At 40.5% G+C, this 14,378-nt stretch overlaps 1 protein-coding gene across 10 annotated transcripts in view; it reads right to left on the bottom strand.

The window, feature by feature from the left end:
* tjp1b (tight junction protein 1b) overlaps positions 1–14,378 on the bottom strand; it is a 249,644-nt gene that overhangs the window by 67,013 nt on the left and 168,253 nt on the right. For 6 of the 10 annotated variants that reach the window (XM_034176217.1, XM_034176219.1, XM_034176220.1 and 3 more), the window contains 6 exons: positions 4,660–4,716; positions 3,423–3,547; positions 3,184–3,286; positions 2,650–2,965; positions 2,208–2,314; positions 1,364–1,532 (listed from right to left, as the gene is read on the bottom strand). In XM_034176217.1, the coding sequence (XP_034032108.1) occupies positions 1,364–1,532; positions 2,208–2,314; positions 2,650–2,965; positions 3,184–3,286; positions 3,423–3,547; positions 4,660–4,716 (877 nt within the window). The remainder of the gene's footprint in view (positions 1–1,363; positions 1,533–2,207; positions 2,315–2,649; positions 2,966–3,183; positions 3,287–3,422; positions 3,548–4,659; positions 4,717–14,378) is intronic. The other 4 variants (XM_034176218.1, XM_034176225.1, XM_034176226.1 and 1 more) reach the window with 2 other exon arrangements.

Below are 14,378 nucleotides of genomic sequence, written 5' to 3'. Positions count from 1 at the left end.
GCCAGTTGGAAACCATTTGGAAAATTCAGATGGCTTTCGGTGAAGATCTTATGGGGATCACACAGATTAAGGAGTGTTACAGCCGGTTTAAAGACGGCGCACAATGGCGGAGGGCGCGCCACGCTCCAAGCGGCGATCGACAGGCTGAAACCACCAGATCATTTCCAAAGTGAAGGCTGTGTTGATCCGGGACGTTGTCTGACTACTACAGAAATGGCAGAAGATGTGGACATAGCACTTTTTCCGCACATTCCACTGTTACAGGAGTTTTTGTCATGGAAAGAGGAGCAGAGGAATGCACCACGGAGCCGCTAATGGCGCGGGACAAAAGCACCTCCGTGTTGGTCTCACAGGACATGTTCTAACATGCCCAGCTCTTGCACCATTCGGAAGATTCAGATGGCTTTCGGTGGCTTTTCAGTCGTGTGACTATCCGAGAAATTGTGGATGAGCTGGACATGCCACAACATGTCCTGTGAGGCTTCATCACGGCGTTGCTTTTTGTTGTGCACCTCCGTCCCGATGCGCGAATTCCTCCGCACATCTTTTCATGCCGAAAAAGTGCTGATGTCCAACTCTTCTGCCATTTCTCTGGTAGTCAGACGACGTCCCGGATCAACAAAGCGTTCACTTTGGAAATGAACGGCACATTCCACTGTTACAGGAGTTTTTTGTCATGAAAAGACGTGCGGAGGAATTCGCGCATCGGGACGTAGGCGCACAACAAAAAAGCAACGCTGTGATGAAGCCTCACAGGACATGTTGTGGACCACTGCTCCCATAAGGCGTGCTCACAGGCAAATGACGCAACCGACAGGCAAGAAAAAACGCACGCATGCGCACGAAGGTTCAAGCTTGACTGATGCAATCGCACATGATTCAAATCCATATACTTTTTGCAAAAAATAAAAAGGTTGGATAGTTTTCTAACAGACCTCGTACATTATATCTTAATCAAACATGCCCCGTTCACTCTCATATTTGAAAGCCAGGTGCAGACTGGCACTCACTATCACCTGACAAAGTTTGATCCAGATCTGAACCGTACTGCAGATTTAGCAGATATTTGATTTTAACATTGAAAAGTCCTTTTGATCTATATTTTGTATAATCAGAATCAAATTTATTGCCAAGTAAGTTTGCACCTACAAGGAATTTGATCTGGTGTTATTGGTGCATAAACAATAAGAAAAATAGATTAAAACACTTCTGTAAGAAGTGAAAGAGTCAAATAGGCAATACTATATTCACTGTTAAATAAATATAACTTAGTGGAATGGGACTGTGTCTATAATACTGTAGGCTTATGAAAAGCCATTTCTAACAGGACTTTGACCTTGAATCTACTTAATGCCACTCTCACCGTCTCTGTCAGAGGCATTGGCTGAAGGAATGCTGTCATCAAGGTCTGGGATGTTCAGCAGTGTCGCCCTCTCATCTCTTTGAACAACCATTTTTAGCTTGCCCTTTGATCTTTCTATCAGCTTCTTGGCGTCAATCAAGGAGAGGTTCTCGGTCACTGTGCCATTAATCTGACAGAACCAGAAAAACACAAAATTACAAAGTTTACATGAAAGAATAGTCTACAAAGCTAGCATCGGTGTTAGCAAAACAACAACAATCATTCAATGGAAATAATCGCATTAGCTTTATTTGAAGTTTCAAAGTTTAGATTGGATAAGAAAGAGACCATTTTATGCACAAAATTATATGCACATCTTGAACTACATTCTGATAATGTTGCAGTAAAATAAATTTATAAAGCCAAGAAGCAGTCTAAATGTAAAAATTTAATATGACGACCACTGATGTGAAGTTAATTTTCAGCACTAACACATGAAAATTCAAAATTGCAATAGATGGATACACTACTTTGGGAGAAATCACTGATGCCACTGAAAACATTTTATAGAACTTTACATCCTTCAAAATGTAAGAAAAGATGTGAGCTACATCAATCAGATAAACTTCACTAAAACACTGTTATGTAACACAGGATAGTGCGCTTTACCAAAGCCACATATAGAACTAAACAAAGAAAACATTAAAACTGCTATATTTATAAACATTAGTTCCATTCAGAATAATTTTTAATAGATTTCTATCAATATCAAAACGGCAAAATAACTCAGCATTGTCAGCTGGTTTATACACCTGCAACGCTATTAACATCAAATTTTCAGTATGTTGTTTATGCTCTTCCTCACCTTCAGTACAACATCCCCTTCCTGGATGTTGCCGTCCTTGGCTGCCAGGCTCTCGGGGGAAATATCCTTGACAAAGATGTGGCTGGCCAGGCGCAGGCCATATTCTGCTTACAAAGTGAACGACAGCAACAAAGATAATGTTAGCACAGACTTGATGTGATGTCACACTTAGCCTTCAGTGGCTGCACCCACGGGGATTAAGAATACCGATTAAAGAAGATTAGTTGAACTTCTGCTGAGATTTACTTCAGTTAACATGGATGTTTGTTGTAGCTGGTACATTTATTCTGGAAGTTGACCAGTGTTGATTTGGACATCTTTTTCTTTTCTAAACAGCTGGATAAAGCTGTAGATAAAATGGCCTGAGTACACTTGGATTGTCAGTCAAACAGAAAATACATTTTCTGCCCCGCGCATCTTTCCCCGACTTTGTGAGCCTCACCTTCATTTTTGCGTGATTTCACAAGTGTGACTTTGGCAGGACGAGGTGGCAGGTTGTGTGAGCGGCGGTCTGAACGAGGAGAGAGACTTCTCTCCCTTGAGCCACTGCGTTCCCTTTCTCTGTCTCTTCGCCCGTTGCTTCGACCACCACGTCTGCCCATGGCCCCACCTACACCACTGTAAGCACCACTGCGCCCACTCCGGGTCTCATATATCTCTTCATCAATGCTGTCCTCTTCCTCATCATGCTCCGACATGGTTTCCCTCTCCCCGAGGCGGCCCATGGGGACATGCACCTTTCTCTTTCGTCTGATTGTCTTCCCAAGGCAAATGAGTTTAGTATGACAACAAATCAATCAACAACAAAATATGTAAAATGCTTTAAGAACAACAGATTAACATGTCATACAATGAATGTTAAATTGCGAGTAACATGCATGTTACTAGCTCATTGCAGTTCCTCATTCTAGCTTCACTTTGAACAACTGACAATTTTCTACAAAGTTATACAGAGAATTTGAACAATTCAACTTACAATTTTGGCAATTTTCCCACTTTTCCTAAGCTGCTGCACTGCATACGCATGCTCCACGTTGTCCATGGAGACAGCATTGACCATAACAACTCGGTCATTTTCCCTAAAGAAGGAAGAAAAAGCAGGCATTGTGGAATCTTTTGGGGCAGCCAAAGTAATTTAATCCCTACAACTAGCATTCGGACCCAGCTGTCAATAATAATAATAATAATAATAATAATAAAAATAATTATTATTACTGTAGTAGGCCTTCTGCTGGGCCTCCTTTCAGCACATCAGAGATGACAATTGAAGTCTCCCCACTCTGAAAATGAGGGTTATCCCGCCCTCCTGATATGGCTATACCAAAGCCAAACCCTGGTGCCTGCAAAACATATATGTGATGAACACAGTGATGAATTTGTGTGCATAAAATGGTTCCATAAACCCATTTCTTAGCTAATTTAATGCAGAATGTGAAGTTGTGAGTGGATAGGAAAAACATGTAGTAGACGTCATGTTGCATCTCCTTAGAATGTAAAAAACAACATAATCTTTTTCAGGTAGCAAGTGCACAACCTGTACTAGCTATAGCCAAATTCTGTGTAGTTTCCTTCTCTAGAGAACACAATGGGTCTGAACGATTAATCAATTTTTGATTTTCATAAAGACTTTGGTTTCCACAGATTACTAAATAATGTAATCAAGATCAAGTGACTGTTTTGCTGCATTACGTTTTCCAATGATACTGTCCTTCTGCCAAATGTGATAAACCCAAGCAAGCAATTTCAGCACATTTGTGCTGTGTGCACCCAACAGTTTGGTGATGTTAGCTTCAACGATGGTGCCACAGTTACTGAGGAAATTTACTGGTGATAATTTTAAATATCCGTACTAAAGGCACCAGTTCTGAAAACCACTGCCCAGGCTGCCAAAATATGCATTAAAGTAGAGTGAGCCTGGTACAGAGCTTGCTTAATAACTACAAGATGGGGAATATGTTCAGGGTTTATTCAGATATTTTCTTGTTTTTCGGGGTTTATTTGATGAAAATTTTTCAATTTAAAACTGAAGTTATATAGACAGAAAATCCATGGTTAAAATGCAAGCAAGTTCAGTATAAGCAGGATAAATCTAAACTGAATGAAGAATGATTAGATTAATTTTGGTCAAAATAATTATGAGTTTTCCTTGAACACCAAGCAGCATCATATTCTGCATTTTTATTGTACAAATGTGAATTCTATAGCCAAAAAAAAAAAAAAGGACAAAAAATGATACAGGAGCAAAGCTACAATGACGGCTTAATTTGTTCTTCCTGAAAAGGTACACAGGTACCACAGTTCCTTAAGTGTTATAGAAAAGCTAGAAATGATAAAAAAAAAAAAGGGGAACAAAGATAGCCAGCCAGACATTGCACAGAGATAACGTGACCAGAGCCAAATTTAAAACCAGATTGTGGTCGAGAGTGTGTGAGAGGCGATAACAGATACGCACCCTGTGTAGTGTTACTGTGTGCTGTTCCCAAATGACCGTCTCCTCCATTGCAGCACTCTTTAAAGACAAAGAAACAAAACAGTGTTGTTTACATGACAACTTCAAAGCAGCTGTTTCGTAGACCAAAGAAAAGTAACAAGATTTATGCCTGGACTAACAATCCAGTGATGATCACATAAAGTTTCTGTTGACAGAAAAATGGTCCTGCAAGAGTTTTCATATGCTACCAGACAACTTTGTTATCAATCATTGTAGGTGTCAGCATGAGCTTGAAAATATCAATTTAACATTGATGCCATGTCCAATATCATTTCCAAAGGACCAAGCCACAGACCATACTCATTTATGTACACAAAATCTAATTGCTGGAGGGACAAGTTTTAGAAAATGCAACCTGTGTCAGTTTGCCTTTGAAATAAATGCAAATTTCTAATCGATCTGTTACTTTATCCCAAAGGTAACAACCAAGTTCACAGCATGGCTCATTTATTCCTCATTGTTTTTACCTCCTCAAGTACTTCCAACACAAAGCCTAAGTTCTTTGATTCACTCATTTTCTATACCTGCTTATTCTGGTTAAGTATCACGGACGAGGGGGACAGAGCACATCCCAACAGTGATCGGGTGAGAGGCAGGTACATCCTGGACAGGCCAACCGTCTATTGCAGGGCTGACACTTATAGACAGACAGACTCATTCACATGTATGGTCAATTTAAAGTCGCCAATTCACCTGATCTGCATGTCTTTGGAAGTAGGAGAATGCCGGCGCACCCAAAGGGTACCTACACAAACATGACGAAAATGTGCAAACTCCACACAGAAAAAACCAGATCAGAAGCGAACATGGGACCTTCTCACTTTGAGGCAACAGTGCTCACCACTAAGACACCATGCTGCCCAAAGGGTATGTTTTTGCTTAATTTTGTTTGCGTGTGGATAATGCCCACTTATGGTCATGGTAATTTACAATGTTCTGGATTTCTGTGAATTAGGCTCTTCTGAAAATCCTGTGGTAGGTTCAAATGGAGAGGCAACCTGGCTTCTCCTGGCTTCACTTATGCTGTATTCACCATCTTTGTCAAGGTGTAGTCACACTGTGACGGGCTGAGTAAACTGATTAGTCACGGACTGACATAATTTGTAAAGTGGCACAAATAGCCTAATCCATTGGTCTCTGGATTTGGGGCACTAATGAAATGAGTGGACAATCACCAAATGTGGGTGCACATCTGTTTGTCTTGAACAAGACAAACAGATAATGTACAAATAAAACTAATGTCTCCACATCCACTGGCAAGCTAACGAACAAGTACAGGACAAAACGATAAACAAATGTGCAACCACAGAGAAAGCTCTCCATCTAATATACAATCAAAGTTTTGAGCATGCACAAAACTTTCCGATGGCCTCGCCAGACATCAGCTGACAAGGAACACATAATTTTGTATCTGTTACTCATACGTGTCCTCAGTCCATCACAGTGCAACACAGATTGGCTGATACCTGATTCAGTTAGTTCTGTGTATAGGCCATACAACACCCCCCCACCCCCCAAAAGGCCTTCTTGCACATTTTGACAGGATGTGGCAGACTGTAAGCTTGATGCGCCATTGTTTGCACAAAGAATTTCACCACTACTGGCTGCGAGAGTAGCAGCTGTGCACTGCAACAGAACATGTGGAATAGTGGTACAAAATAAAAAATAAATGTTTTCTGTTTGTCACAGCAATACAAACCAAATTACAAATATACATTTACATTATTGCTTGATTAGCATGGATTAAAGAGTTTCCATGGGAAAATAGTTGTTCAGGTGGGGTTAGCTCCACTATTTTACTGTATCCACTGAGGTAAGAAGCAGCACTACATGTAAAAGTGTTTGCCCCAACTTCTTGGAACAATTCAGTCATTGTCTACCTCTTTTATTATTATTATTATTATTATTCATATTAAAAAAAGGTTAAGTTTTTTACTTAACAGCAGTCTATCCTAAATGCACTCCTTGTCTACTCTTGTCCCATGTTTTCCATTTCAATCTACTCTGCTGATCCAAATAGTGACTCGATGAACACACTTTACGCAGCTAATCAAGCATATGTAGAGCAGAAAGAAACGGAAAACCTGCAAGCAGGGGTACACAAGGTCCAACATTGGGAGAAACTGCTGTACAGTAGAAGCAGTGTCATTTCCTGCTAGCCCCAGAACCTACCCACTTAGTTTGGCAGGGTGACACAAGGGGCAAATGTAAAAACCACTGTTCAACAGTAATCTTTAAAGTGCACTGAGAAGATTAGAAGTACTGGTTTGGGTGACAGCTGGCCTTGATCAAGTCGGTTTTACATCTCATCATGGAAGGTTCTTGCTTTCAAACAAACTACCAAACTGTAAATCACAATTAAAAAAACAACAAAAAAAAAACTTGTTTGGCTGGACCTGTTAAAAATGATGGCAATATCTGCATGTGTGACAACTGAATGCAGATCCAGTGAACCCCTACTCGCACTCATTGTGTTTACACTTTGGAGGATAGCCGCAATGGAGGAGGACAGCTAAGGTAAGGCTAACTGTATAATTGGCTATTTCAAAAAGTTTTTTTTTTTTAAATAAACATTTAATGACGTAAACATGCATGTTTAGTATCGTATTGAATGGGTCTGAACATCCAGGCACTTTTAATTTCGTATTCACCGGTTTAGCGGTGAGAAGGAACAATTTACTCAGAGTTCTTTTTGCCTCGTAGAATAACATTAATTTTCCTTCTTGGTGCATGAGGTCGTTGGCACCAGGTTCCACAAACAAATGGCGCTTATAAGGCTGATGAGGCGCTCATACTTCATGACTTTTTCCCCCTTAACAGATGCGACTAATATTCCTGTGTGACATATCATCCATAAAATACAGTATGTGAAAAATGTGTGCATGCAGGGTGCCAGAGAGCTCTTTATCATTGTTAACCTTTGATGAGAGTTTGATACATGACAGAACAAACGACATGGATCAAAGCCTACAAGAATGGGGTTCTGTTATATGCATAGTCTTCAAACACTTTTTTTGTTTGTTTGTTCCAGTGTTGTATAGAAATTTTTACATGAAAGAAAATGCACATAAATAATGAACAGCAAAATGAGGAGAGAGGGTCACACACCTGACCTGACAGTTAAGTATCGTGCATTTGCAGGCAAGTAAGGGACAGTCAAAGAACCAACACGAGGTAGGACAGTTTGTTCAGTGAACAGTATGTGAAAGAGGCATAAATAAATATCTGAGTTCCTCCCCGCCACCCTTCTTTTCATCATACCTGCATTGCACCTGAAAGCAATTTAAAACAACAGACTAAGCCATATTCCAAGTCTGAATTGTTGTATTCAGTAAAATAAAATTACTGCGAGCAAAGTCACATGCTCTCGAAGAAGAACCACCACCACCCAAGGAAACCACTAATGCACATACAAAACTTGAAAATATAGTAACTTACAGTTTAATTATAACCCTTTACCACTTAATTTCCTCTAACAACTAAAAGTTTATAGTGAAAGGACAAGACGTGGTCAAAGTGTGTTTGGATTCTCTCAGAGGTGAAAACTTCTAGACTTAACTAGACTCTGAATTCTCTCACGTTCGACAATATAACAGAAATGTTGACACATGCCACACAGTTCTGTTCAAAATTATAAGTGTGTTTAATAAAGTGAGTAAAGCTCAAAATCCTTATAAAAGCTCTTATTTCAATACACACAAATGCATTGAGAACACTGCACATTCTATTCCAAATCACAACATGAAGAAAAATTTATCAGCTTCTTTTTACTTTACAGAAAGTGAAGAAAAAGTGATATTAGGCTGTTCAAAAAAAGAAAAGAAAAAAAGAAAATAGCAGTGTCTGCATTTTTCTTTCTGTGACCCTTATAGGTGGCCCTTATTTAAGGTAGAGATGGGTCCAATCCAATCCAATATCGTATCAGGTTCATATAGTAACATAATTCGTGGATCGGAAATTTCCGATACAACCTGCAGAGTATGGATGCACCAATCCACAATTTTTCACTTCCGATCTGATCCCGATACCTAAATTTGGATGTCTGCAGATAACGATACTTTGGCGACCCGATACCAGAGCTCTGTTTATTATTAATATTATCATTATTGTTGATTTTATATGAGGATTTTCTTAAAAAGGAGACCTTTTTAATGTTCAGCTACAATTTGCCAGAAGGTGTGTCTAAGATGAAAGCCTAGATTTGATGTTCTGGTGAAAGAATTAAGTACTTTTATTTTTTTATATCCTTAATTTTACAGAATTAAAGAGAAAAGACAGCACTCTCTGTCCTTCTCAGTTTTCCATTTCAATGGGGCTTTATTGACATGGCAAACATATGTTTAAAGTGTTAAGAGTACAAATTAAATTCTCTCTTCAGCACACATTTTCAGCAACAATTCAGTTCATTTTTTGGAAAATCCGCGCTCGACGAACAGACAATTTGAACCCCTAGAGCCGGGCGGAAATTTGTTGCTACCCGCAGCTAGAACACTGCAAAAGAGAGCTCTCTTAAATAGTTCAGCTTCAGAAACCTCCCAATGCTTGGCATCAAACAAAGCAGAGCAGAAACAGCAGCAGTTGAGAGGATTCACAGTGGCTCCTCCTGTATCGGAAAACATCACAGGTTGGATCGGTATTTTCCAATACTTGAATTATGTCGGTATAGGAAGCCGATCCAGACACCGTATCGGATCAGATGCAACCTCACTGCAGAGTTTTCCGATCCAGAGCCATGTCTGTGTGTGTCTGCTTCAATGTCTTGCTGGCTGCGGGGAGGTCCCTTCCATAGCTTGCAGCCAGCAGAACAGGGGACCATTAAACCTTGGTCCCACCAAATAATGAAGGATGAATAATGAGCCACGCAGCATGTTTTTTTTTTTTTTTTGCTACGAGAGGGTTTATTCAACTATCGTGGGAGAATGGTGGCTCTGAGAGGCATTATCTTCAGTTAACGAGGCTCCACTGTGAGCGTATTGCTAATTTCAAGATGTTCAAAATTTAGCAACAACAGCGTGGGGCAGTTTGTGTACGAGTTACTGCGACGACTAACAAGGATTTTAGAGGCATGTGCACGTGATGCTTACGAGGCTGCTAAAAGCCCATTATCCCAGCGCCTGGGAGCTATGCAGGACCTGAGAGGCTATTTTTGGAGTGGCTGCCCTCTTGCGCACACAATTCCACCTGCTCTGTGCTCCAGACGCTGTATATAGAATAATTATTCTGTAGCGGATTAATCATTTTCTGCCAAACCTTGGATGCTGAAAACATCTCTAATCGCTTCCGGAATCACAGATGACTGTTTCACCTGGCTGCTTTTTTCCTCTCTTTCCTGCTCCATGAGGAAAAAAGGGTGTGTGTGTGTGTGTGTGGGGGGGGGGTAAGGACCAAACATGTGCAATCGTGCACCGATGACGCGCTACCCGGCACTGCGTGGCTCTACGTGGCTGATACGAGCCATTTGAGGCTCTAAAGCCCTTTTCACACCGGGCCTGCTTCGAGTTGCTTCCTGTGGTGTCAAGACAATGCAGGAATATCTACATCAGGGTGCGCACAGCAGGGGAGCAGAGGGGAGGTGAGGACGCAGCCTGCAGGTTCTCTGCACAGAGAAATCAAAGTGCACAGTTTGGCTGCAGCCAGAATGTGCACGGTGACCTTTGACAGTGAGATTTGCGCGCGTGTGCGTGAACAAACCATCTGTCAGTAAATGTGGAGATGTCAGGAGTAATACTTGATGTGGACATGTCCTGTCTCTGGCAATCAGTCTGTGAGCAGGACATATGTCCTTTTTTAGCACAGTGAGTAGGGCTGTCACGATTAGGAATTTCTGGAGAAGATTAATTGTCAGGCAAATAACTGTAATTGACGAATATATTGCCTATTTTTTTCTTTTTTTCCCTTCTTTATATTCTACTATCGTAGTATTACACAACTCTGGAAGAACGTTTATTTTTATTTTTATCTTCATTTTACATATAGTCCCAACTTTTTCTGATTTGTGGTTTTTTCTGTTGCATTTCTGAAATTACCGAACTGCTATAAAGAAAAGTGTGAACATTTTATTGTGTTTTAAAACTTTGTGGAGCAAACGCAAACACCAAACTCTTATAAAGAAGGAAAAAACACGCGCCCACGCGCACACACACACAGACACACACACACACCCACGCGCGCGCACACACAAACACACACACACATCCCCATGCGCGCACACACACACGTGGCTCACTAGAGGCTGCTACGTGGCACATGTGGGGTACAGGCACATAGAGGCGCCTTAGTAGTGGGTATGTAACAGATGAAAACGTGAGTCATTCTTCGAATGCGTGGCTCAATATTCATGGCTTATTATTTGGTGGGATCGAGGCTTTAACCTGAGCAACTTTTCAACACGTCCGCTGGAAATATATTATACTAAAACCATTGCAAAGCAAGACAGTGACATGCAATGTTTGCAAAGCTGTTGTACCGAGAGGCGGAGGCGACCTACAATACAGCGAACTAAATCAGCATGAGGATTTTTTTTAAACCAGGACCAGAAACACAAAGTGAGCTGGGAGGAAGGCGCTGACAATTTACCAGACTTACCCAGACAGACTCCAAATATGAGGAAATAAAGTACTTTTATTTATTTTTTGGTGGTTTGTTGTGGCATTTTGGAAACGCGGAAATGCACTTTGTCCTAAAAAAAAAAAAAAAAAAAAGGTCAAAGGGACTCCACTGCACACCAGGCGGGTCTGCCATCTAGTGTTTAAGAGATGAAACTTCAGCCACTGACCCAACAATGGCCCCATTTTACTTGTTTACATAAATGTACATTTATTTCATTCTTTTTTATTTGCATGTGTTTCAGAGTTCTAAAGAGCTAATTTCTTGGAGAGAGAGACAGAGAGATGGGGGAAAAGAGAGCACTGTCATTTCTTTATAAAGTTGCATCTTAGATGTACATTCTGGCAAATTGTAGCTGAACTTTGAAGGTCTTCTTTTTAAGAAAATCTTCCTCTGTACAACTTCATCACGAAGCTGTATAACTGGGGATACAAAATATCCTCATATAAAATCAACAATGTCAATAATAATATTAATGCAAACACAGCTTTGGTATCGGAACAGTACTGGTATTGGCAGACATCCAAATTCAGGTATCGGGAACAGATCGGAAGTGAAAAAATGTGGAATGGTGAATCTCTAATTTAAGGACAAAGGCAACAAATGTTGTACATGCTGGTTGTTGTGCATTTTTCTCTGAAAATCTGAGTAAAATGGGTCATTCCAGACATTGTTCAGAAGAACAGCGTACTTTGATTAAAAAGTTGATTGGAGAGGGGAAAAAAAAACATAAAGTGCAGAAAATGATAGGGTGCTCAGCTAAAATGATCTCAAATGCTTTAAAATCACAACAAAACCAGAAAGAAGTGTAAAAGTACCCTGACACTTGCACGACTTTGACCTGCGGACTTGCACGCACATCGTCATGACAATCCCACCCGCTGCGTTCCCAACTGGATGCCGTGCTTTATTCCACTGGATGCTGAATGCTGCATATATAAAATAATCATTTCATAGTGGATTAATCATTTTCTGTTGGAGTTGGCTGTTGATAATGGCTCTAATCACTTCCGGAATCACAACGGACTGCTCCAACAGCAGCTTTTCCCTCTCTCGCACACATGCACTGAACGAGGTGGAGAATGGATTTGAAACTGTCTAAAAAGGTAATTATGTGTCATGTTTGTATTGTACTGGCTTGGTAAAACAGTTGCATGTTCTTTCCTTCTTATGAGTAGCTGTAAAAATGTGTTTATGATAGATTTAACATCTCGTTATAATTGTTCAGATGAGCTGCGCTTTGACGTGGTGCACTGACACAACCACTCACAGTCCCACAAAGTGTTTTTGACTTGTTTGTGCAATGTTCACTTGAAGTTCATGTCATTAATGCATGATGGAGATTTTGAACATTTCAAAATTTTCTTTGCGCACGTACATGAAGCCACGCACAGGTTACTCCGGTTTACAACAAGCTTTAGATGAGTTTACTCTCATACACGGCAGAGTGCATGCAAGTGCGCGGATCAAAGTTGTGCAAGTGTCAGGGGGCCTTAAGAAAATGTAAAAAACAAAAACCAAAACAAAACAAAAAACGTTAAAATGAATCCAAGAATAGCCAGAATAGCAAAGACTCAGCCAATGATCAGCTCCGGGGTGATCAAAGATCTAAAGTTACCTGTGAGTACTGTAACAATTAGAAGATACCTGACATGAAGCTATGAGCAAGAAGCCCCCAAAAAGTCAGACTTTTGGAAAAAAAAAACATGTGTTGAAGAGATTAGAATTTGCCAAGCAAGACACTGACTGACCGAAAGAGAAATGGCGCAATATTTTGTGGACTGATGAAAGAAAGATTGTTCTTTTTGTCTTTGTCCCTGACCAAGGCAGCATCTCTGCATCTGGAGTTGGCCCCCGGGCGCTGGACTGTGTCTACCTGTAATTAGGATGGGTTAAATGCAGAGGACAAATTTCATTGTATGTATGTATAAATGTACAATGACAATAAAGGCGCGCCTGCGTCATTAAAGATTCCAATGACTTTTAACTTGTATGAATGACCTGTAGAAGTTACCTCAAGTTATACTAATCGAGTGCGAATTCTCCATGTGGAATTGCGTCAGGAAGGGCACCCGACATAGAACTTGTGCCAAATCAACATGCAGATCCACCTCGGATCTGCTGTGGCAACCCCAAGTGAAACCAGGGAGAAGCTGAAGGAACTTACTTACTATACGAATTCGGTGCAAAGAGAGACAGACGTCAGTAAATATTATGAAACTGGTCTGAATTCTACAACACTTTTCCATCTGATGCACACGCTCAAAGTACTTTACAATGATGTCTCCCATTCAGAAACACACAGACACATGTTGTGGTCAGCATGGTGCTTTACAGGGCACTTAGTGAGAGTAGCTTGGAGATGGGAGACCTTGCCAAAGTGACCTTAGTGACTTTCCTGACTTGATGGGGAATCAAAACAGAAATCCTCTGCTCACAAGCCCATCTCTTTAACATCTAAACCAGTGGTGTGCATGAAGGGCAAAGACAATGCAGATTTTCCTTGCACCCACTCATCTGAGCAGGTTGATCAGGACTTTATAATATGATACTATAGAAATGGAGACTTCCAGTGTTTCCTTCTGTTAAGGATTTTATATATATATATATATATGTTATCACTGTTAAACATTTGTACCTTCGTCTTCTTTCTTATGAAAATGGTGTTGTGCTGTTTGCACTTCACCCTGAGAATGTATGTGTTATTCAACCTTGTTTTAGCTTTGTCTTCTTTCTCATGAGAACGGTGTTGTGCTGTTTTGCACCTGTCTTAACCAAGCCTGAGAATTCAATTTTGTTTTAGCACTCTGGGGTCAATCTGAACTGGGAATGAAGGACTGGATGTACTTATTGTTATAACATAACTTTGTTTTCGTAGCCGCTAACGACTGGGAGTAAAAGAACTGAAGGTTGAATTTTGACTGATTGTGATGCTTAGTGTTCCAGGCAGATGCAAAACAGCTGATAACTGCAACAGACGAACGAGATGTGCTGACCTGAAGTGTTCTTCCTTACAGCTGCACTTGACGTATGCGTTTATGTTATGGGAAGAAACTTGTCTTGCGTCATTACCC

Source organism: Thalassophryne amazonica, chromosome 8 (genome assembly GCF_902500255.1).
Source record: "Thalassophryne amazonica chromosome 8, fThaAma1.1, whole genome shotgun sequence".
In the NCBI taxonomy this organism is placed as follows: domain Eukaryota; kingdom Metazoa; phylum Chordata; class Actinopteri; order Batrachoidiformes; family Batrachoididae; genus Thalassophryne; species Thalassophryne amazonica.
The sequence above is the reverse complement of the archived record's forward strand: the minus strand, read 5'-3'. Positions and strand labels throughout refer to the sequence as shown.